Genomic DNA, 25,169 nt, shown 5'->3' on the forward strand with positions numbered 1-25,169 from the left:
GATGATTTCAATGCAGCAAAGGTGGTGAACAGGTTAAGAAGCAGCAGATAAAGGCTCACTGCTTCATTAATGGAGCCCTATGTGTGCACACATTAGACATTTTAGAAATCTGAAAAGACAGCTTGCATATTCAGTATATGTCACAAATGGTTACAACGTTAATCACACTTCATCTGAAGATGAACAAAGGATGCCTTCACTATAGTTCACTGAATGAACGTGTATCTGAGTCACAAGCTAAATGCAAAGCTAATGCATATTATATTCCATAGAGTTTTGCACTTTCAAGGTTAATTCAGTTATGATTCCATCAGCTCCACAGCGATTACCCCACACCAGCTTTGTGGCCGTTCTGCTGGAGGGATAGTGACGGCAGCCTTTGTCTTCTGCTGCAATAATGCAATAAAAAGTTGGTTACAATGTTCCTTCACAAATTCTTCACAATATTCAGTACAAACTGGAATGATATTCATACAGGACCATATAATAGCTTTATGTAGGTTATATGATATCCCCACAAGGGTCCCAAGCACAAATAATCCAGGTGATTAACATGTTTCAGCCAGAAAGCCTTTATTAAGATACCTGGTTGTGCTGGGGGTTGGTCTTTTTATAGCGTCCTCCATATATCCAGAGAAAAAGTGTTAAAATTTACTACTCCAGAATAATTACCTAAGCATTTTGAGTGCAATAGTTCAATTATTTATAAAATATTTCACAAATGGACTTTATGCAATGGATTTTAAGTAAACAGACAATAAAACCGATTTTAGGTGAATCTAGAATAAATATTAGATAATCACATGAGAAATAAAAAAAACAAATAAGTAAACGTCAGAAACTGAACGTTTTCCATGACATAAAATTTTTATGGGAAGAATCCATTAATGCTCCTTGACACAGACACTGACCATCTGACCATGAGAGCAATATAGTTTGAGGCATGGACAAACAAGATGTAAGTACAGTTACGAAGAATTTAGTGGAAATCTAGTCTAGCAATGGAATCTATAGTGAGAGCGAGCAAGTTATTGTTATAGTTATTGATTTTGCTTTTAATTTTGCTTTTGATTTTAATTAGGAATATTGATTGTCCAAATCTTCTCAAAAGAGATATAACAATCAGTAATACAAATGTATACCGGAATATAAGATTATTGAGATATTGATAAAGCTTTTAACTGAGATGAAAATTTCCATGTATGTAATACAACTGATACTTCAATTAAAAAATAAAATAAAATAAAATAAATAATACAAAAGTAAATTAAATATTACATAAAAATAACATTAAAAACTACTTGAACAATACATTATTCAATAATATAATTCAAATCAAGTTCAGAATTAAGTCCCAATTTGAATAGTGTTTTAAAGTTATACATTAATTTGGCTTCCTTCTTCAACAGATTCCCTAAAATCTCATTGCAGACAACTTTTCTGGTGGATATAATTGTTGGCATCCGCATTTTTGAAATATGACAGAGTTTTAATTTCACCATTAATAATTTGTACATGAATATCTAATACATGTAACCTTTGCCAAATCATTTCATGTATGAAAGACATTCCAAAGTCATTTCTATTAAAGTATTCTATAAATATTGAAACACTTATATATCCCCTTTCCAAATTAAAAAAACATAATTTATGCTTAATTGATACATTTCTTTCATGGTGGTGAGAGTCCACAATCCATTAATCTTGCGAATTACTCTTCCTTTTCACTGAGAAGCACATCCAGATGTGCCAAAAAGATTGCTGTGCCTCCTAGTGTTATGTTACTAGGTGCAGATTGGATTAATTGTTAATTTAAATTCTTACTACTCATTCATACTAGTTTATTTAGATTATTGTACAAACAGGCACAACACACACATAAATTATTAAAAATACTTAAAGGGACAGTCTACACGAAAATTGTTATTGTTTAATAAGATAGATAATGCCTTTACTACCCATTTCCCAGCTTGTTGCATAACTAACATTGTTAGATTAATATACTTTATAACATTTAAACCTCTAAATGTCTGCATGTTTAAAGGCTCTATAGACAGCCTTTTAATCACATGCTTTTGTATTTGCTTTTCACAACAGGAGACTGACAGCTCATGTGGGCCATACAGATAACATTGTGTACTGACCCAGGGAGTTAAGAGTTAGCACAACACAGTACTAAATGCAAGTCAATAGATAATAAATAAAAAGTCATGTGATCAGGGGGCTGTCAGAAGATGCTTACAAACAAGGTAATCGCAGAGGTAAAAAGTATATTAATATAACAGTGTTGGTTGTGCAAAACTGGGAAACGGGTAATAAAGGGATTATCTATCTTTTAAAACAATACAAATTCTATTGTAGACTGTCCCCTAATCTGCCCCCCCCAACGTCGCCGCTACCTAACTACACTTATTAACCCCTAATCTGCCGACCGGACCTTGCCGCCACTATAATAAATGTATTAACCCCTAAACAGCCGCACTCCCCCCTCGCAAACACTAGAATAAATAGTATTAACCCCTAATCTGCCCTCCCTAACATCGCTGCCACCTAACTACAATTATTAACCCCTAATCTCCCACCCGCACCGTCGCCGCTACTATAATAAAGTTATTAACCCCTAAACCTAACTCGAACCCTAACACCCCCCTAACATAAATATAATTTATATTAAACTAAATAATATTCCTAAAATTAATTAAATTATTCCTATTTAAAAATAAATACTTACCTATAAAATAAACCCTAATATAGCTACAATATAATTAATAATTACATTGTAGCTATTTTAGGATTTATATTTATTTTACAGGCAACTTTGTATTTATTTTAACTAGGTACAATAGCTATTAAATAGTTAAGAACTATTTAATAGCTACCTAGTTAAAATAAAGACAAAATTACCTGTAAAATAAATCCTAACCTAAGTTACAATTAAACCTAACACTACACTATCATTAAATTAATTAAATAAATTACCTACAATTACCTAAAATAAAATACAATAAAATAAACTATTCTATAATACAAAAAAAACAAAACACTAAATTACAAAAAATAAAAAAGAATTACAAGCAGTTTAAACTAATTACACCTAATCTAAACCCCTAATAAAATAAAAAAGCCCCCCAAAATAAAAAATTCCCTACCTTATTCTAAAATACAAAAGTAATCAGCTCTTTTACCAGCCCTTAAAAGGGCTTTTTGCAGGGCCTTGCCCCAAAGTAATCAGCTCTTTTGCATGAAAATAAAAATACAATACCCCCCAACATTACAACCCACCACCCACATACCCCTATTCTAACCCACCCAAATCCCCCTTAAAAAAACCTATCACTAACCCCCTGAAGATCTCCATACCTTGAGTCGTCTTCACCCAGCCGAGCCGAATTCTTCATCCAAGCGGAGCAAGAAGATGTCCTCGATCCGGTAGAAGTCTTGATCCAAGCGGCAAAGAAAAGGTCCTCCATCCGGGCGAAGTCTTGATCCAAGCGGCAAAGAAGAGGTCTTCCATCCGGGCGATGTCTTCTTCCAAGCGGCATCTTCTATCTTCTTTCTTCAGGATCCATCTTCAACGCTGAACATCCTCCTTCCCCGACGGACTAACGACGAATGAAGGTTCCTTTAAGGGACGTCATTCAAGATGGCGTCCCTTCAATTCCGATTGGCTGATAGAATTCTATCAGCCAATCCAAATTAATGTAGAAAAAATCTGATTGGCTGATGCAATCAGCCAATCAGATTGAAGTTCAATCCGATTGGCTGATCCAATCAGCCAATCGTATTGAACTTGCATTCTATTGGCTGATCAGAACAGCCAATAGAATGCGAGTTCAATACGATTGGCTGATTGGATCAGCCAATCGGATTGAACTTCAATCTGATTGGCTGATTGCATTCCGTGTCGGCGGGATGAAGATGGATCCGGAAGAAAGAAGATAGAAGATGACGCTTGGAAGAAGACATCGCCCGGATGGAAGACCTCTTCTTTGCCGCTTGGATCAAGACTTCGCCCGGATGGAGGACATCTTCTTGCTCCGCTTGAAGAATTTGGCTCGGCTGGGTGAAGACGACTCAAGGGAGATCTTCAGGGGGTTAGTGATAGGTTTTTTTAAGGGGGGTTTGGGTGGGTTAGAGTAGGGGTATGTGGGTGGTGGGTTGTAATGTTGGGGGGGTATTGTATTTTTATTTTTAGTTTAAACTGCTTGTAATTCTTTTTTATTTTTTGTAATTTAGTGTTTGTTTGTTTTTGTATTATAGTATAGTTTATTTTATTGTATTTTATTTTAGGTAATTGTAGGTAATTTATTTAATTAATTTAATAATAGTGTAGTGTTAGGTTTAATTGTAACTTAGGTTAGGATTTATTTTACAGGTAATTTTGTACTTATTTTAAATAGGTAGCTATTAAATAGTTCTTAACTATTTAATAGCTATTGTAACTAGTTAAAATAAATACAAAGTTGCCTGTAAAATAAATATAAATCCTAAAATAGCTACAATGTAATTATTAGTTATATTGTAGCTATATTAGGGTTTATTTTATAGGTAAGTATTTATTTTGAAATAGGAATAATTTAGTTAATTTTAGGAATATTATTTTGTTTAGTATAAATTATATTTATGTTAGGGGGATGTTAGAGTTAGGTCACTCTCACCACCTGTATGAAAAAACCATATTGCCTATAAATCTTTTATAGAGCACAATATTCGCACCTCCTGGGTTTGATTAAGAAACGTCTCTTTAAAATAACCCATAGACTAATTGGCATAACTGGGTGCCACATGTGTGTCCATATCTGTTCCTTTGACTTGGAGATAAAGGGCCATATTACAAGTGGAGTGGTATTAACTGCTTCCGCTAGAGTACTAATTGCGCTAGAAGTAATCTCTGCACGCGTCAGGTTGCGCTGGTATTATGAGTTATAAGTAAAAAGTTATTGCGCTTGTGCTAACCCAACAATCCCAAACAGGTTACTTCTAGCGCAATTAGCTTGTTTTTATTCTTTTAATAAATGTAAGTTTTTAATTTTACACTTGCTATATAATCCTTTCGCTTGGCAAAACCTAACCCTCACTTGGAGAGAGATTACCTGAAGATTGTTGCTGACATTGTTGGTGTATTGCGGGAAGACAGTCTGCTGGATGACTGTGAGATTCCAGTCTGGTGCAACACCAAATGTAAGTGTATATATCAATATGATCACACATCTATCTATCATCTGGCAGTACAAGACCATGTGGCGCCCCTGTCTATGTTTTTAACCTACAGATAGCTGATCCTGGGAGTTGGACACTACCCCCTTACAGAGAGCTGCCTGGGCCTGGATCTATTATGGACTTACAAACACTTATTTTTGCACTGAATTTGCTTCATCAATTGATTTAAAGGAAATTTTATGATTTTTTTTCACATTACTCACTCCTTTTAGTATATTTTTTATACATATATATTTTATTTTCTAATTTTAATTTTTTTTGTATATATAGGGCGCCCACTATTTTGTATTCTTTTTCTAGCGCAATTAGACTGTTGTGCAAAAGATAACCTCTTCTCCCATAGAAGACAAGGGGAAAAAAAGTTGGAAAAACCTAGAACCCGACTCGCGCTCTAACCTGATCGCATATTCTCATATGCGCTAACCTGACATGAAAATATGAATATTTCATATTCCAATGTTCTGCACATAGCAGAATATGTTCTATGTGTTCAAAAATAATATATATATGTATGAAGGTATTTTGGTAAAATATATATATCTATATATATATATATATATATATATATAGGAGTAGGTATTTACAGATATATATAGGAATATCTATTTAAAAATACATATATCTTTGAGACCTAATAACTTTTTTGTGTGCAATATTTCTTTTAAATCATTTTTATTAGTGTCAGGGTTTTTTCCCTGTTGTTTGCCATGTGCTGCTGGCAGCCATTTTACTCACCTCTCTTCCTGACTATGGTGCATTGTGGGGGATGCTGCTCATTTCTTTCACTTCCTTTTATGGCCAGACTGGTGTGCATCATCCATGTGAGACAGGATGCAGTCTCAGAATTGTGATGTCATCACTTATTATTTAAAGGGCCTCTGTTTAGTATGCTTTGCCTTTGCGTTGTCTCAGACCTGTTTGTGAGAGTTCCTGTGTATTACCTGGCTGCCTGACGTCCTTCCTGGTTCCTGATCTCTGGCTTGTTCCTGACTCTGCTGTTTTCCATGTTCCTGATTCCGGCTCGTCTGACTATTCACTTTGGCTCCTGACTTGGCTCGTCTGACTACCAGCTCTGGTTTTGACTCCTGGCTTGTTATTTGACTTGTGGACTTTGTATTATTTTTTGCTATTAATAAAGGTGTGATTATTTTTGCACTTCTCGTCTCAGTCTGATTCCTGGCACCCTGACAATTAGATAGTGTTATTATGAGTCTAAGTGTACTTTGTAATGTATTTTTGATGCGTTTTGTGACACTTTTTATTTTCGAGAAACAGTTTACCACAGCTTTGAGATTGCGGTAATGATTCTAGCGTAAATCACGATTGTGCTTACGTGATCGTGCTCAACTTGTAATATGAGCACAATTTAACCTGTGCACAATCGTGAAAACCCTCACGCAAACGTTTGCACGCCACTTGTAATCTAGCCCAAAAAGTATAATCAAATGAAAAATAGTTATTTCTTAAAATAAACTCGATACAATTTAATAAAAAGTCTTTTTGTTCCTTTTCCATTTCTTTCTCATTAGTCAAATAAAAATCAATAGCTTTTAGGCCTAATGAATGTTCTTTATTAGTATGAAACAAACTAACATTGCAAGTAACTAGAACATCTTTCTATTCCATCACATTAAATAATAATAAGAAAGTGAGAACAATCTCTTAGATATGCAGGCAACATTTCAACATATTGGGGCATATTTATCAAGCTCTGTATAGATAGTGCCTTGTGTTTCGCCGGAAACACAAGTTATAAAGCAGCGGTCTAAAGACAGCTGTTCCAAAACCTGTCTGCCTGCTCTGAGGCGGCAGACAGACATCGCCACAAATCAACCCGGTCGAATATGATACATAATTATTGTAAGTTGTGGTATCATTAATCAGTCTATAAAATTCTCTCAATCTGTGTCTCAAATAATAACCTGTGTCCATAATCACTATTCCCCCGTCTTTATTGACGGGTTTTATGACTGTATCTCGATCTGATTGTAAATCATTCAAAACTGTCTTTTCTGATTTTGTTAAAGGGACACTGAACCCAAATTTTTTCTTTCATGATTCAGATAGAGCATGCAGTTTTAAGCCACTTTCTAATTTATTCCTATTATCAATTTTTATTTGTTCTCTTGCTATCTTTATTTTAAAAAGAAGACATCTAAGCTTTTTTTTTATTCAGTACTCTGGACAGCACTTTTTTATTGGATGATGAGTTTATCCATCAATCAGCAAGAACAACCCAGGTTGATCACCAAAAATGGGCCGGCATCTAAACTTACTTTCTTGCATTTCAAATAAAGATACCAAGAGAATGAAGAAAATTTGATAATAGGAGTAAATTAGAAAGTTGCTTAAAATGTCATGCTCTATCTGAATCACGAAAGAAAAAATTTGGGTACAGTGTCCCTTTAAATTTCCATGGATGTTTCTATCACACCTCTCCAAATCTTCTTTGACCATTTTTGCAAATGATGTTATGTATGGGCCTTTTTCATTTAATGGAAAAAATGAGGATTTGGGCTTGAAATCTGTATAAATGAATTAATTTGTATGAGACACAGATTTAGAAATCGGAACTAACTAATAAATTGATATACAATGTATTTACTTTGCACAAGGTTGCAAATGTTAGACCTTTCTTCAAGATATTTATCCTGCTTAATATTTAATTATTTATTGCTTATATTAATTATCTTGTCTTCCTCCTTGCCTTTTTTGGTTATCCCTCCTCTAATAACTTTAGGTTTCTTTTTCTTTTTAGAGTGTTGTGTATTTCCATCTGTTCTTTTTGTATTAAACCTCTCGAAGTTCCCATGCTCAAAAGAGACTAAAAAAACAATCCTTATTGTCATCTTTCCTTTGTGTATGCAATGTTCCATACCTATTTGTAAGTGGTATTCTCCAGTTACCATTAAAAGTTCTAGGATTATATAATTTGGAGTAATTTCCATTAGTATTACAGGACCAATACTTCTCTCCCTTTACTATTCTATTGATTTGATCATCATAAAGTGACCTCTACTATGTGTTCTTGACTTTTTGAATCAAGCGTTCAATTTACAAGCAGTCAGCTTCAGAGAAGTTAGACTTTGATGTTTGAAGGGACCCTGTATCAGAAGGTCCTGTTTCAGAGGTAGAGACCAAGGTGGACAGGATGACATGTCCACCAGATCTGCATACCAAGTCCTGCGTGGCCACGCAGGTGCTATTAGAATCACTGATGCTCTCTCTTGTTTGATTCTGGCAATCAATCGAGGAAGCATCGGGAAGGGTGGAAACACGTAACCCATCCTGAAGTCCCAAGGTGCTGTCAGGGCATCTATCAGGACTGCTTCTGGATCCCTGGATCTGGACCCATAACGAGGAAGCTTGGCGTTCTGTCGAGACGCCATGAGATCTATCTCTGGTTTGCCCGAACGTCGAAGTATTTGGGCAAAGACCTCCGGATGAAGTTCCCACTCCCCCGGATGAAAAGTCTGACGACTTAAGAAATCCGCCTCCCAGTTCTCCACTCCCGGGATGTGGATTGCTGACAGGTGGCAAGAGTGAGACTCTGCCCAGCGAATTATCTTTGATACTTCCATCATAGCTAGGGAGCTTCGTGTCCCTCCCTGATGGTTGATGTAAGCTACAGTCGTGATGTTGTCCGACTGAAACCTGATGAAACTCCGCGTTGTCAACTGGGGCCAAGCCAGGAGGGCATTGAGAACTGCTCTCAATTCCAGAATGTTTATTGGCAGGAGACTCTCCTCCTGACTCCATTGTCCCTGAGCCTTCAGAGAATTCCAGACGGCACCCCAACCTAGAAGGCTGGCGTCTGTTGTTACAAATGTCCAGTCTGGTCTGCTGAATGGCATCCCCCTGGACAGATGTGGCCGAGAAAGCCACCAAAGAAGAGAATTTCTGGTCTCTTGATCCAGATTCAGAGAAGGAATGTTTATTGGCAGGAGACTCTACTATGTCCATTGCCGCTACCATTAAGCCGATTACCTCCATGCATTGAGCCACTGACGGGTGTTGAATGGAATGAAGGGTGCGGCAAGCACTTTGAAGTCTTGTTAACCTGTCCTCTGTCAAGTAAATCTTCATTTTTACAGAATCTATAAGAGTCCCCAGGAAGGGAACTCTTGTGAGTGGAACGAGTGAACTTTTCTTTTCGTTCACCTTCCATCCATGTGACCTTAGAAATGCCAGTACTAACTCTGTATGAGACTTGGCAGTTTGAAAGCTTGAAGCTTGAATCAGAATGTCGTCTAGGTATGGAGCTACCGAGATTCCCCGCGGTCTTAGTACCGCCAGAAGAGCACCCAGAACCTTTGTGAAGATTCTTGGAGCTGTAGCCAATCGGAATGGAAGAGCTACAAACTGGTAATGCCTGTCTAGGAAGGCAAACCTTAGGTACCGGTAATGATCTTTGTGAATCGGTTTGTGAAGGTAAGCATCTTTTAAATCTACAGTGGTCATGTACTGACCCTCTTGGATCATAGGTAAAATTGTCCGAATAGTCTCCATCTTGAACGATGGAACTCTTAGGAACTTGTTTAGGATCTTTAAGTCCAGGATTGGTCTGAAAGTTCCCTCTTTTTTGGGAACCACAAACAGATTTGAGTAAAACCCCTGTCCCTGTTCCGATCGTGGAACTGGGTGGATTACTCCCATTAACAAGAGCTCTTGTACGCAGCGTAGAAACGCCTCTTTCTTTGTCTGGATTGTTGACAACCTTGACAGATGAAATCTCTCTCTTGGAGGAGAGTATTTGAAGTCCAGAAGGTATCCCTGAGATATTATTTCTAGCGCCCAGGGATCCTGGACATCTCTTGCCCAAGCCTGGGCGAAGAGAGAAAGCCTGCCCCCCACTAGATCCGATCCCGGATCGGGGGCCCTCAATTCATGCCGTTTTAGGGGCAGCAGTAGGTTTCCTGGTCTGCTTGCCCTTGTTCCAGGACTGGTTAGGTTTCCAGCCTTGTCTGTAGCGAGCAACAGCTCCTTCCTGTTTTGGTGCAGAGGAAGTTGATGCTGCTCCTGCTTTGAAATTACAAAAGGAACGAAAATTAGACTGTCTAGTCTTAGTTTCGGCTTTGTCCTGAGGCAGGGCATGGCCTTTACCTCCTGTAATGTCAGCGATAATCTCTTTCAACCCGGGCCCGAATAAGGTCTGCCCTTTGAAAGGTATATTAAGCAATTTAGACTTAGAAGTAACATCAGCTGACCAGGATTTTAGCCACAGCGCCCTGCGTGCCTGAATGGCGAATCCTGAATTCTTCGCCGTAAGTTTAGTTAGATGTACTACGGCCTCCGAAATGAATGAATTAGCTAGTTTAAGGACTCTAAGCCTGTCCGTAATGTCGTCCAGAGTAGCTGAACTAATGTTCTCTTCCAGAGACTCAATCCAGAACGCCGCTGCAGCCGTGATCGGCGCAATGCATGCAAGGGGTTGCAATATAAAACCTTGTTGAACAAACATTTTCTTAAGGTAACCCTCTAATTTTTTATCCATTGCATCTGAAAAAGCACAGCTATCCTCCACCGGGATAGTGGTACGCTTAGCTAAAGTAGAAACTGCTCCCTCTACCTTAGGGACCGCTTGCCATAAGTCCCGTGTGGTGGCGTCTATTGGAAACATTTTTCTAAATATCGGAGGGGGTGAGAACGGCACACCGGGTCTATCCCACTCCTTAGAAACAATTTCAGTAATTCTCTTAGGTATAGGAAAAACCTCAGTACTCGTCGGTACCGCAAAATATTTATCCAACCTACACATTTTCTCTGGTATTGCAACTGTGTTACAATCATTCAGAGCCGCTAACACCTCTCCTAGTAATACACGGAGGTTTTCCAGTTTAAATTTAAAATTTGAAATATCTGAATCCAGTCTGTTTGGATCAGAACCGTCACCCACAGAATGAAGTTCTCCGTCCTCATGTTCTGCAACCTGTGACGCAGTATCTGACATGGCCCTAATATTATCAGCGCACTCTGTTCTCACCCCAGAGTGATCACGCTTACCTCTTAGTTCTGGTAATTTAGCCAAAACTTCAGTCATAACAGAAGCCATATCCTGTAATGTGATTTGTAATGGCCGGCCAGATGTACTCGGCGCTACAATATCACGCACCTCCCGAGCGGGAGATGCAGGTACTGGCACGTGAGGCGAGTTAGTCGGCATAACTCTCCCCTCGTTGTTTGGTGAAATTTGTTCAATTTGTACAGATTGACTTTTATTTAAAGTAGCATCAATACAGTTAGTACATAAATTTCTATTGGGCTCCACTTTGGCATTGCAACAAATGACACAGGTATCTTCCTCTGAATCAGACATGTTTAACACACTAGCAAATAAACTTGCAACTTAGAATACAATTCAATTAGAATAATATTAAAAACGTACTGTGCCTTTAAGAAGCACAGAAAATCTATGACAGTTGAAAATTAATAAATTGAAACAGTTATAGCCTCAATCCTTGTAAACAACACAACTTTAGCAAAGGTTTAATCCCAATAGCAAAGATAACAAATTCTGAAAGCAGGAAACAATTACAGAATAAACGTTTTTTATCACAGTCAACTATAATTCTCACAGCTCTGCTGAGAGAAATTACCTCCCTCAAAATAAGTTTGAAGACCCCTGAGTTCTGTAGAGATGAACTGGATCATGCAGGAAATACAATGAGCTGCTGACTGAAATAACTGATGCATAGAAAAGGCGCCAAAAAAACGGCCCTTCCCCCTCACACACAGCAGTGAGAGAGAACAGAAACTGTCAGAAAAAGATTAAGCAACTGCCAAGTGGAAAAATGGTGCCCAAACATTTATTCACTCAGTACCTCAGCAAATGAAAACGATTTTACATTCCAGCAAAAATGTTAAACATAATTTCTAGTTATTAAACAGCTTAATGTACTTCTTACAGTGTAATTCTAGTGAAGTACCATTCCCCAGAATACTGAAGTGTAAAGTATACATACATGACATTATATCGGTATGGCAGGATTTTCTCATCAATTCCATTGTCAGAAAATAAAAGCTGCTATATACCTCTATGCAGATTCATCTGCCCGCTGTCCCCTGATCTGAAGTTTACCTCTCCTCAGATGGCCGAGAAACAGCAATATGATCTTAACTACTCCGGCTAAAATCATAGCAAAAACTCTGGTAGATTCTTCTTCAAACTCTGCCAGAGAGGTAATAACACACTCCGGTGCTATTTTAAAATAACAAACTTTTGATTGAAGATATAAAACTAAGTATAATCACCATAGCCCTCTCACACCTCCTATCTAGTCGTTGGGTGCAAGAGAATGACTGGGAGTGACGTAGAGGGGAGGAGCTATATGCAGCTCTGCTGGGTGAATCCTCTTGCACTTCCTGTTGGGGAGGAGTTAATATCCCAGAAGTAATGATGACCTGTGGACTGATCACACTTAACAGAAGAAACATACTTATGCAATATTTATATTTAATACATTTTTATAGTGTGTATTTACTATAAATATTTCCCATTCCAATGTTCCTCATATACAGCAATATGTTTTATGTATTTTTAAATAGATATTCCTATATGTATTTGTATATATCTATACCTATTCCCCCCCCACTTTTCTTGCTCTATTTGCTTCAATGGGGGAATACATTATCGCGCGTGCGGTTTTCTAAGTTGGCTTTTTATATGCTCGGGTTACTTTCAACTTGGAATATGAGCGCTACCTGAAGTATGCTAGCAGAGTTAGCGCTCGAGCGGGATCATTTAAAACCGATCCAATTGTAATCTGGCCCTATATTAGGCGGTTTAGTGTATTAAAGACTGGCAATATTTGAGAATTATACAGATGAGATTAAATCTTTTTTGTTATTTGAGGAGCAAATGGGCCTCAGATCGCTTAGAGGGTCACTCTCAACTTTGATTAGCTATGCTCTTTAATTTCACCTCACTCCTCATCAAGGAGGCAAAAGAAAATGACTGAAAATCATGTGAAGTGGGAGCGATTTAAAGCTCTGGTGTGTTGGGGTATTGTTTGCCTCTTCCTAGTGGTCAGGAGGGGAATTCCCTCATATGACGACTCAAACTATTACCATCTGATGAAAGAAATCATATTAGATTATACTGCTTGTTTGTTTATTTATTTATATATTTTGTCTTTTTTTAACTTGAATGAACTATCATACACATCATGCAAAGGTACCAAGAGTTTCAAGCTACCAAGGAACTCCAGATCCAGCTGCATCCCTCAATGTTTCTTGAGAATATTTCAAATTATTTCAACTTACCGTGGGGTCTTTTGTATCACGAAGCTTGTGTGTTAAAGTTAGAAGTTGCTCCACTGCGTTCTTTGGGACATTAGGTACCTGTTTAAGATTAATTAAGTTAATTTCAATAAACAAATATACACATCCACATTATAACAAAAGAAAAAATAAATATTTGCATTTCCCTGCAGAATTTTAAAGGGACAGTCATGTTTCATGAATTAAATAGGGCATGTCATTTTAAACAACTTTCCTATTTACTATTATCATTAATTTTGCTTTGTTCTCTTGGTATTCTTAGTTGAAAGCTAAACCTAGGAGGCTCATAAGCTAATTTCTTAGACCTTGAAAATCGCCTCCAATCTCAAAGCATTTTGATAGTTTTTTACCACTAGAGGGTGTTAGTTCATGTGTTTCATATAGATAACATTGAGCACATGCACATGAAGTTACCTAGGAGTGAGCACTGATTGGCTAAAATGCAAGTCTGCCAAAATAACTGAAATAAGGGGGCATTTATCAGAGGCTTAGATACAAGATAATCACAGAGGTAAAAAAGTGTATTATTATAACTGTGTTGGTTATGCAAAACTGGGGAATGGGTAATAAAGGGATTATCTATCATTTTAAACAACAATAATTCTGGTGTTGACTGTCCCTTTAAGTCAACATAGCATCAAATTTAAGTCTCATGACAGCTATGCTGTCATATGTATAAGTTATCTATCCTGCTCATCAAAAGATTGACAATGAAGAGGGTATTTTGAAGGTAAAACTTTTAAAAATACAATTACAGTATGTGCACCTCAAAACTTACAACAGATTTCATATAATTAAACCAGATAAAATGTTGAGGTATGGTGGAGAAATAAACACAGGATGCAAAAAAGTAGAATGCATGATAACAGAACAATCATCATAAACAATAAAACTGAGATTAGATATATACTTTAATTTAAAATAAATGTACCGCTACCCTATATTCTATAATACAGTAAAATAATATCGGGATATGTTCATAAATCAGTATATTTTAACAAATCCACACAAAAACATAATTTATACTTACCTGATAAATTAATTTATTCCATGTTGGTGAGCGTCCACAATCCATTACTGATGGGAATTACCTTCCCTACCACTTTGAGGAAGCAAAGATTCCCAAACTCCAAGAGCTCTATATAACCCTTTCTACTTCACACATACCTCAGTCTAACGCACTTTTAAATGAAAGGTTAGTTCATAGCAAACGAAACCTCTATCCATGAGTGTCTAGTCTGAATTCTACCTGATGTTCCTAAAGAAACTTGAGCAGAAACCAGATAATTAGGACAGACTGAAACTAAGCCTCTTAAGAGACTTAAAGGGACAGTCTACACCAGAATTTTTATTGTTTAAAAGGATAGATAATCCCTTTATTACCCATTCCCCAGTTTTACATAACCAACACAGTTATAGTAATACACTTTTTACCTCTGTGATTACTTTGTATCTAAGCATCTGCAGACTGCCCCCTTATTTCAGTTCTTTTGAAAGACTCCTAGGTAACTCCACGGGCGTGAGTGCAATGTTATCTATATGGCACACATAAACTAAAGGCCCTTTAGTTATGAAAAAATGCAAAAATGCATTCAGATAAAATGCAGCCTTCAAGGGCAAAGACATTAGCATATGAGCCTACGAGGTTTCGATTTCAATTAAGAATACCAAGAGTACAAAGCAAAATTGATGATAAAAGTAAAGTGGAAGCCCAAGGTTTGACATCAATTGTGCAATTACTTAATCCTTGTAGATTCCAAATCCTCCCATTCCATAACTTACAAGATACTTACCAGATCCCGGCCGGTTCTATGTTTGCCTATTTTCAATGCAGACACTATGTGCAGACCCTTATTACAACTGACATGCTGAGTAACACAATCTCCAACATCGACAAACTATGCCAGATCACGAAACAGGGGTCTCACTCCATCACCCACATTTATAATTGGATCTTAGCCCACTTAGAACAGTCTGTTATGCAAACGCTACATGTTAGGTGGCAGGGGACGAGGGACATCTCAATTACCTTACAGGATATTACAACAAGTTTTTCCAGAGTCCATAGAGCTACACTCTCTACTTACTTGAGGGAGGCACATACTAAATTACTTCACCATGCATACATTTTACCAAAATTAAGAATGAAATGGGTTCCACAGACAGTGGACATATGCAACAAGTGTTCAGCCAAATCCCCTGATCTTACCCACCTTATGTGGGATTGCCCTAACATGAAGAGATTATGGGGAAAGGTTAGTTATTGGCTCCAAAACATCCTACACAAGACTGTGACTTTGTCGGCCTCCAATTTTATATTTCTGCATGACATGGGCATTCCACCGCCGCCCCAAAAAATCTTGAACTCTGTTATTCTGCTTACCAGAAAGCTCATTCTACATTATTGGATATCTACTAAAGCCCCCCCCCCCCCCACCTTTAAGAAACTTAGAAACGCAGTGAAAACTTAATTTCACATAGAACAGGCTGATGTACAGGGGTATCTAGATAAGAGAATTAAAGCTTTTGTTTAACAATGGGAACCTTACCTATTATACATCCCTTCCACCTTGAGATACAGGATACTCCACCCCTTTCGTAACTCACTATTTATGCTTGAGGAGAACTTGGCTGGCAGATTGTGCCCCCCACCCACACATAAACTGAACACGGTTCAGACTAAGATTCATCAATCAGTATCTGAGTATTTGTGCCGCAAAATACTTGACCCCCCCCCCCCCGGAGCAGAGGTCTTAGAATGATACAGTTCTTGTTATGGTAATTATGTTTTGGTTTTGTGTTTATGTTTCTAAAGTTTATAAAAAAAGAAAAAAAAAAGATAAAAACCCAGTTCTGGATCTAGGCATGGAGATGGCCTACTTTTAAGCGATATTTTCTGCCCTGTGTGGTAGGAGTGTCGCACCCACTGTACTTTTATCTGTGACTATACTACTTCTGTACGTGTTTCTTTCATGTCATGATGTAAAAAAAAAAAAAGTAAAGTGGAAAGTTGTTTAAAATCACATGCCCTATCTGAATCATGAAAGTTTATTTTTGACTAGACTGTCCCTTTAACCTGCCCCCTATGCATCTTTAGCAGCAGGACCAGTCTTCTTAGCCTGCTTAAAACTTATTCCAGTTAGCACTGGGTCTCCAAACTGAACCGGAAGAACTCTGTTTTTGATCAGAGGAAATTACACTTGTTTGTTCCTTATTCTGGCGAAAGGAACGGTAATTATTAAAGGCCTTGGATTTTCCCTTGGATTATTTATCCTGAGGTAGAAAGGCCCCTTTACCCCCGGTAACAGTAGAAATAATAAAATCTAAATCTGAACCAAAAATGTCTTACCCTGAAAGGAAAGAGATAATAATCTCGATACCATATAAGCCAATAAGCCATAAAGTTCTACTACCAAAGACATGCTTTTGACATTTATTTTTAATAATAAAATTAAAGAAAACATATTTTATGCTTACCAGATAAATTCCTTTCCTTCCTGATAGGGAGAGCCACCGGCTTCATTCCTTATTGTTGGAAAATACAACACCTAGCCACCAGGAGGAGGCAAAGACACCCCAGCCAAAGGCTTAAATATCCTTCCCACTTCCTTATTACCCCAGTTATTCTGCTGAGAGAACAAGAAAAGGTAGGAGAAACATTAGGGTATAAATAGTGCAAGAAGAATATGATAAATAATAGGGAACCGCCCATAAACAAGAAAAAATGGGTGGTGGGGAAGGAATTTATCTGGTAAGCATAAATTATGTTTTCCTTCCTAAGATAGGGAGAGCCCACGGCTTCATTCTTTACTGTTGGGAAAACTATACCCAAGCTCCAGAGGACACTTAATGAATAACAGGAGGGAACAAAAAGGAAGAAGCGGACCCTATTCTGAGGGCACCACAGCCTGCAAAACTTTTCTCCCGAAAGCTGCTTCAGCCGAAGCAAAAAAATCAAACTTGTAAAATTTTGAAAAAGTATGTAAGGAGGACCAGGTAGCCGCCTTACATATCTGATCAATAGAGGACTCGTTCTTAAAGGCCCAAGAGGAAGCCACTGCTCTAGTGGAATGAGCCGTTATCCTCTCAGAAGGACGATGTCCCGCTGTCTCATAAACTAAGCGGAAGACACTCCTCAACCAAAAAAATAGGGAAGTCGAAGTAGCCTTCTGCCCCTTGCACTTCCCCGAATAGACAATAAACAAGGAGGAAGATTGTCTAAACTCCTTAGTAGCCTGAAAATAGAAATTCAAGGCGCGAACCACATCCATAGTGAAGTAAGCGTTCCTTCGATGAAGGATTAGGACACAAGGAAGGAACCACAATCTCCTGATTGATGTTGCGATCTGACACAACCTTAGGAAGAAAACCTAATTTAGTACATAAAACTGCCTTATCTGCATGAAAAATCAGATAATGGGGGTCAAATTACAAAGCAGAGAGCTCAGAAACTCTGCGCTTAGAGGTAATAGCCAATAAAAAGAGAACCTTCCAAGATAACAATTTAATGTCAATGGAATGCCGAGGCTCAAATGGAACCTGTTGCAAAACCCAAAGAACAAGATTTAGGCTCCAAGGAAGGAGCCCCAGATCTAAACACAGGTCTGATCCTAATTAGAGCCTTAACAAAGGACTGCATGTCTGGAAGCTCCGCCAGTCTCTTGTGCAATAAAACCGACAGGGCTGAAATGTGTTCCCCCAAGGAACTAGAAGAAAGGCCCCACTCCAGCCCATCCTAGAGAAAAGATGAGATCCTGGCAACCTTAATTCTGTGCCAGGAAAAACCACGTTCTTCACACCAGAATAAAAAGGTCGTCCACATCTTGTGTTAGATAAGCCGAGTAACTGGTTTACGAGCTTGAATTAGAATATCAATGACACTCTCAACGAGACTTCTCTTAGCTAAGACTAAGCGTTCAATCTCCACACAGTCAGCCTCAGAGAATCTAGATTTTGATGAACAAATGAACATTGTATCAGCAGGTCTCAAAAACAAGGTAACTTCCACTGAGGAGATGAGGACATCACCACTAGATTCGCAAACTCGTCCTTCGTGGACATGATGGAGCAATCAGGATTACTGATATCCGCTCCTGCTTGATGCGGGCCACCACTCGAGTAAAAAGAGGTAATGGAGGAAAAAGATATAGGAGTTTGAACCTCCAGGGCACTGCTAGTGCATCTATTAGATTCGATTGGGGATCCTTCGACCTCGACCCATATCTGGGTAGCTTGGTATTGAGACGGGACGCCATGAGATCTATCTCTGGCGTCCCCCACTTGCTGCATATCTCTGCAAACATCTTGGGATGGAGAGACCATTCCCCTGGATGGAAGGATTGCCTGCTGAGAAAATCTGCCTCCCAGTTGTCACACCCGGAATGTGGATCACTGACAGTGAACAGCTGTGGACCTCCGCCCACTCCAGAATCTGAAATACTTCCATCATCGCCAAGGAACTTCTCTTTCCCCCTTGATGGTTGATGTAAGCCACCAAGGTTGTATTGTCTTATTGGAAGCTGATAAACTGAGAGGAACCCAGAAGTGGCCAAGCCTTCAAGGTCTTGAACATTGCCCGTAGTTCCAAAATATTGATCGGGAGGGAGGACTTCTGAGTCCACAACCCCTGTACCTACCTGGCAACCCAAACACCTCCCCATCCGGATAGGCTTGCGTCCATAGTCACAATCTCCCAGGATGGTCCTAAGAAGCATGTCCCTCGTGACAGATGATCTGGACAGAGCCACCAAGAGAGCGATTCTCTCGACCGGCTGTCTAATACAATCTTTTACAAGTTTATCTTCCATCCATGTGATTGAAGAAGACTGAGAAGGAACTCCGAGAATTCTTCCGCAAGACAAAAGGATGGTGCTTGCACCAGAATATCGTCCAAGTATGGGGTTACTGTAATACCCTGAGTTCTGTCAATGGCTAGAAGAGCCAGCAGAATCCTCGTAAAGATTTTTGGATCAGTAGCTAGGCCAAACAGAAGGGCAATAAACTGGAAGTGCTGGTCCAGGAATGCAAACCTCATGAACTGAAAGTGTTCCCTGTGGATTGGAACATGAAGGTAAGTGCCCTTCAGATCTATAGTGGTCATAAACTGGCCTTCCTGAATTCAAGTGAGGATGGACCTTAATGTCTCCATCTTAAAGGAAGGGACACTGAGAAATTTGTTTAAGCACTTTAGGTCCAGAATTGGGCAAAACGTTCCCAAACCTCTTTCTTTGATAGGCACCGAGACAACAACTCCTAAGGAGCATAGATCCCAAACACACCCTAGGGAGGCATCCCTCTTTTCTGGTCTGGTAGACAGATTTGAGAGAAGGAATCTGCCCCTTGACGGACGAGATTTGAAGCCTATCTTGTATCCCGGATCAGGGGCCGCCCCTTTATGACGATTTGTTTTCGGCTGGCTTCTTAGTCTGCTTGGATTTATTTCCGGACTGAGCCGGCTTTCAAGTACTCTTGGGTTGCTCGGGCTTGGAGGAGGATTGTTGTCGTCGGGATTTGTCAGAATGAAAGTAACAAAAATTTGAAGATTGTCATCCCTTAGACTTGTTCTTCTTATCTTGTGGTAGGAAGGCACCCTTGCCTCTGGTAACCGTAGAAATAATGGAGTCCAGGCCTGGACCAAATAAAATCTTTCCCTTGAATGGAAGAGAAAGGAGTCTGGACTTAGAAGTCATATCCGCAGACCAAGACTTCAACCAGAGCGCCCGGCGGGCTAGGACCACAAAGCCAGAGGCCTTTGCATTAAGGTGAATAATTTGCATGTTCGCATCACAGATAAAAGAATTAGCAATTCTCAGAGCTTTAATTCTGTCTTGAATATCCTCGAGGGGAAACTTCACCTGAATGAGTTCCGACAAAGGGTCGTACCAGTAGGCAACTGCAGTCGCCAGTTGAAACAAAAAACCCGGATGTTGAAACATCTTTCTCAGAAAGGTTTCCATTTTCTTATCCATCGGCTCTCTGAACGAAGAACTATCCTCAAGAGGTATAGTAGTATGTTTAGCAAGCGTAGAGATAGCACCATCCACATTAGGAATGGAGCCCAACTTTTTAAAAAGTAGACGGGGAGGGGGGGAAGGAAGAACCAATTTTTTCCCATTCGTTCTTAATAATGTTCACCATCTTAACCGGCACAGGAAAAGTTAAAGGTACTTACCTGTCTTTGTAAACTAATTTAGGTATAATAGTTTCTTCAGGCAGCGCGGCCTCTGGAACCTCTAACGTAGACAGAACCTCCTTTAATAAAAAACGCAAGTGCTCAATTTTAAATCTAAAGGATAGTTCCTTCACAGCAGGAAGCTTAGACGCTAAGGACTCTGACCCAGAAAGTTCATCCTCTGAAGCTACAGAGGTTAACTCATCATTGGATAACTGGGACATAATAGCTAAATCCGATAAATATTTAGATGACTCCGGGTCAGGAGAGCTATGTTTAACCTTTCTCTTGTGTTTGTTAGAGCGAGGTAATACACTGAGGGGCACAGACACTGCCATTTGTAACTGCGCTGCAAAGTCCGCAGGAAGAAGGCCCCCTCTGGATAGAGGTTTAGATGTGCTATGGGGGAGTGCATGTGGAGTGGATAATGTAGCAAGGGTAGTAATCTTACGGGACGCCGAGTCCTGAGAGGTAGATGGCTCAGAGGGACTAAGAGCCTTAGCAGGCTTGTCTCTCTTCTTAGACTTTATAACGGTGTTAAGGCATGAGGAACATAACTGAGTGGGCGGGAAAGCCACGGCCTCTTCACAATATAAACAGGTATGATTTAGTACAGAAGGAGTACCTTCTAACATGTCAGAGTCCTCCATAACTCAGGTAATACCCACAGAAAAATACAAAAAAAGGCTTTTTATTATAGACAACTGCAGCTTTATACTCCAAATGGCTGGGGCACTCACCACTTCCTAGACCCAGACAGTTAACAGAGGAAACGCTCTCCTAAGGTTCAAGTCTCAGCCGGAATGGAGGAAATGAACATAGACAACAGCGGATCACATGGAGTGCCAGACAGAACTTATCCTGCTATTACAAGTACAGCAAGTAATAGGAGCTATGCAACACTTTCAAAAAACGAAAGTGAAACTTAAAAGTGAAACCTGTTTGTTCCAGCTAAAAACACACAGTCTATCAGCCCAGGAAACAAATCACACAAAGCAGCATGTGAATAATTAATACACTGATTATTTAACCCCAACTGTTCAATAAACTCCCTTCAGAGGATATTAGCCCTGGATCCTATCAAGGTATAAAGGAGCCACACTGTGACCCTGTTATAGCGTTTTTATGTGCAAAAATGTAAATGATCTTACCTCCAGGATCCATGCTGTGCAACAGAACACAGCCTATCAAGTGTGACAGTCTTATAGCAGCACTCCTGACATGGACTTGAGTGAAAAAAAGCAGGGAGTGAAACTTGTCAACACTGATTGCTTAGGAGCTGTTAGCAGTAGTATGGATGGTTTCGCAGAAAAACTTTACCTGCATCTCCAGACTCTAACTTTCAACAATACTCTCACTGAGAGGTTGACATGACTACTTAAAACTCCAGTCCTATCTCAAAGGGCAGATACCCTTTTTTAGGACTCTCCAAATCTTCTGACACTTCTCTGTCACCTCCTAACGTGACGAAAGGCAAAGAATGACTGGGATAATGAGGACGTGGGAGGGATATTTAAGCCTTTGGCTGGGGTGTCTTTGCCTCCTCCTGGTGGCCAGGTGTTGAATTTCCCAAAAGTAAGGAATGAAGCTGTGGACTCCCCCTATCTTAAGAAGAAAATATAATTTTTAAGTAAACTTAAAAGATTGTCACAAACAGTATCCTCAAAACAATATTCAGAAAGACTGGATAACCAATAAGTAGAAGTAGCCACAACACCAGCTTTAGAAATGGCTGGCATAAGTAAGTAACCTGCTTGTAAAAAAGTCCTTCTGTTAAAAGACTCTAACTTCCTGTCTAGATGATCTTTAAAAGAAGTACTATCTTCCAAAGGAATAGTAGTACACTTAGCCAAAGTGGAAATAGCCCCATCAAACTTAGGAACTGTTTCCCATAACTCAATATAAGAAGATGACAAAGGATATTATTTCTTAAACCTTGCAGAAGGGTAAAATGAATTTCAAGGCTTAGACCATTCTTTATAAATCATGTCAGAGACAATATCAGGAATATGAAAAACTTCAGGAAGTTTATTAACAGTCTTAAAAACTGAATTTAAATGATTACAAGGTTTGTCATCAGAAGATTTAGGATTTTTAACACCTAAAGTAATCACAACTCATTTAAAGGTGAACAAATCTGTTCAACTTTGAGCAAACAAGAAGAAATAGCAGGTTCAACATCAGATGAAGATTCCTCGTCAGCAGAAGAAACTCCACTCTCTGAAGACATAACAGTATCCCTGGCCCCAGGGCATATAGTACTGGTAGAAAGAGAAACCTGTACTGACCTTAAACACTTGTTTGCAGGTGAGAGAGCAGCCATAGCTTCAGATACTGCTGCTGTAATTAACTTTCTAAATTTAGGTGAAAGCTTTTTCTTGTAATGAAGAAAACAAAAGTAGCATTATTACCCATAGAAAAACAGCAGTATGTTGGTCTGATTGCAACAAATTTAAACATGAGTCATATAAAATGAGCTGAGGAAGGTACTTCAGCATTGTTACAGTAAGCACACCTATTGGTAGAAAGCTGATCAGGGGACTCTGGGGTAGAAATAGGAACAGAATCAGAAGGCTCAATTATAGCATTAAATAATGCATAAATCACTACAAAAAAACCTAAAAAAAGCTCTTGGGGAATGTAAAAAACAATCCCTCCTAAGATGCTTAAGTAATATAATGAAAAATACCCCGAATAGAAAACTATGGAGAGTGCTCTAACTCGACTTGCTCATAAATGATCAGTGTGCGCTAACCTAACTAGTTACAACGAAAAATACCCCAAATAGAAAACTATGGTGCCCTCACTAGGCCGATGCGTGAAAAAAACAAAATTTATGCTTAGCTGACAAATTTCTTTCTTTCTTGACACGGTGAGTCCACGGATCAACTTCAGTTACTGTTGGGAATATCACTCCTGGCCAGCAGGAGGAGGCAAAGAGCCCCACAGCAAAGCTGATAAGTATCACTTCCATTCCCAGAAAACCCAGTCATTCGACCAAAGGAAAAGGAGAGAAAGGAAATAACACAAGGTGCAGAGGTGCCTGAGGTCTATATAACAAAAAACCTGTCTGAAAAACAGGGAGGGCTGTGGACTCACTGTGTCAAGATATAAATAAATTTATCAGGTAAGCAATTACTGCTTGGAATCAATACCCAAGCTAGAGGACACAGGTGATAAGGGAGGTACAAGACAGGTAACCTAAACAGAAGGCACCACTGCTTGAAAAACCTTTTTCCCAAAGGAAGCCCCAGCCGGGGCAAAAGTATTGAATTTCGAAAATTTAGAAAAAAACAGTTCTACAGAGGCCTCTCTCTTGAAGGCCCAAGAATAATACACCCCCCCCCCCCCCCCAGTGGAAGGGTTGAAAATCTCTCAGGAGACTGCTCTCCAGCAGGCTCATAAACCCTATGATTAACACTTTTCAACCAGAGAAAAGAAAAGTTGTAGTAGCTTTCCAGTGTTTATGTTTATCCAGAAAAACAACAAACAATGCAGAAGACTGACAAAAATCCTGAGATTGAAGACAAAATTTTAGGACCCACATAACATCTAAGATGTGCAACAGACGTTCTTCATGAGAAGAAATATTAGGACAGAGAGAAGGAACAACAATTTCCTGAGAAAACTTCTGTCCAAAAAAAAACTCTAGGTAGAAAAACAAACATGGTACGATAACTGCTATATCTACCTCAAATACAATATAAGGAAAAACACACTGCCAAGCTGAGAGTACGGACTCTCAGAACAGAAGAAAAATCAGAAAGACAAAACTTTCCCAGATAACTTAATATCTCTGAAATGCATAGACTCAAACAGAGTCTGGAGAAAACTATAAGAACAAAGTTAAGGCTCCAAGGAGGAGCAACTGATTAAACACAGGCCTGATTATAACTAGGACCTGAAAAAGATTGTACATCCGGCCCATCCGCCAGACGCGTGAGCCGCAGAATGGACAGAACCGAAATATGACCCTTGAGGGTACTAACAGATAACTCCTTCTCCAGGCCTACCTGGAGAGAAGATAAGATCCTTCAGATCCTAGAACAAATATCCAGAGATAAACTACGAGCCTGAATCATGGTCTCAATGACCGATTCAGAAAAAACCCATGCTTAGATAAATTAAAGCATAAAATCTCCAAGCCACCAGCTTCAGAGAAACGAAATTTGAATGAAAATTCCACGGAGGTAGAGACGACATCTCTACTAGATCCGAAAAACCAGATCCTGCGAAGTCACGCAAGAGCTATTAGAAAACAAACAATGCTCTCTCCTACTTGATATGAACGAAAGACTCATGAAAGGAGAACAAACCTAGGAAAAGGGTAAGTCACCTGAAGTTCCAAAGAACTGCCAGAGCATCTATCAGGAAGGCATAAAGATCTCTTGACCTCAACTGAACTATGGGACCTTGATGTTCTGACGAGAAGTCATTAGAACCAATTCTGGTAAGCCCCAATTGGTTGTTAACCTGAAGAACACTTTCAGATGGAGGT

At 39.1% G+C, this 25,169-nt stretch overlaps 1 protein-coding gene across 1 annotated transcript in view; it reads right to left on the reverse strand.

Annotated features, from left to right (window-relative positions):
* Positions 1–25,169, reverse strand: part of VWA8 (von Willebrand factor A domain containing 8) — a 1,436,595-nt gene that overhangs the window by 853,542 nt on the left and 557,884 nt on the right. Inside the window, exon 17 of the mRNA XM_053707969.1 lies at positions 13,483–13,560. Within this exon, the coding sequence (XP_053563944.1) occupies positions 13,483–13,560 (78 nt within the window). The remainder of the gene's footprint in view (positions 1–13,482; positions 13,561–25,169) is intronic.

Source organism: Bombina bombina, chromosome 3, assembly GCF_027579735.1.
Source record: "Bombina bombina isolate aBomBom1 chromosome 3, aBomBom1.pri, whole genome shotgun sequence".
Taxonomy (NCBI): domain Eukaryota; kingdom Metazoa; phylum Chordata; class Amphibia; order Anura; family Bombinatoridae; genus Bombina; species Bombina bombina.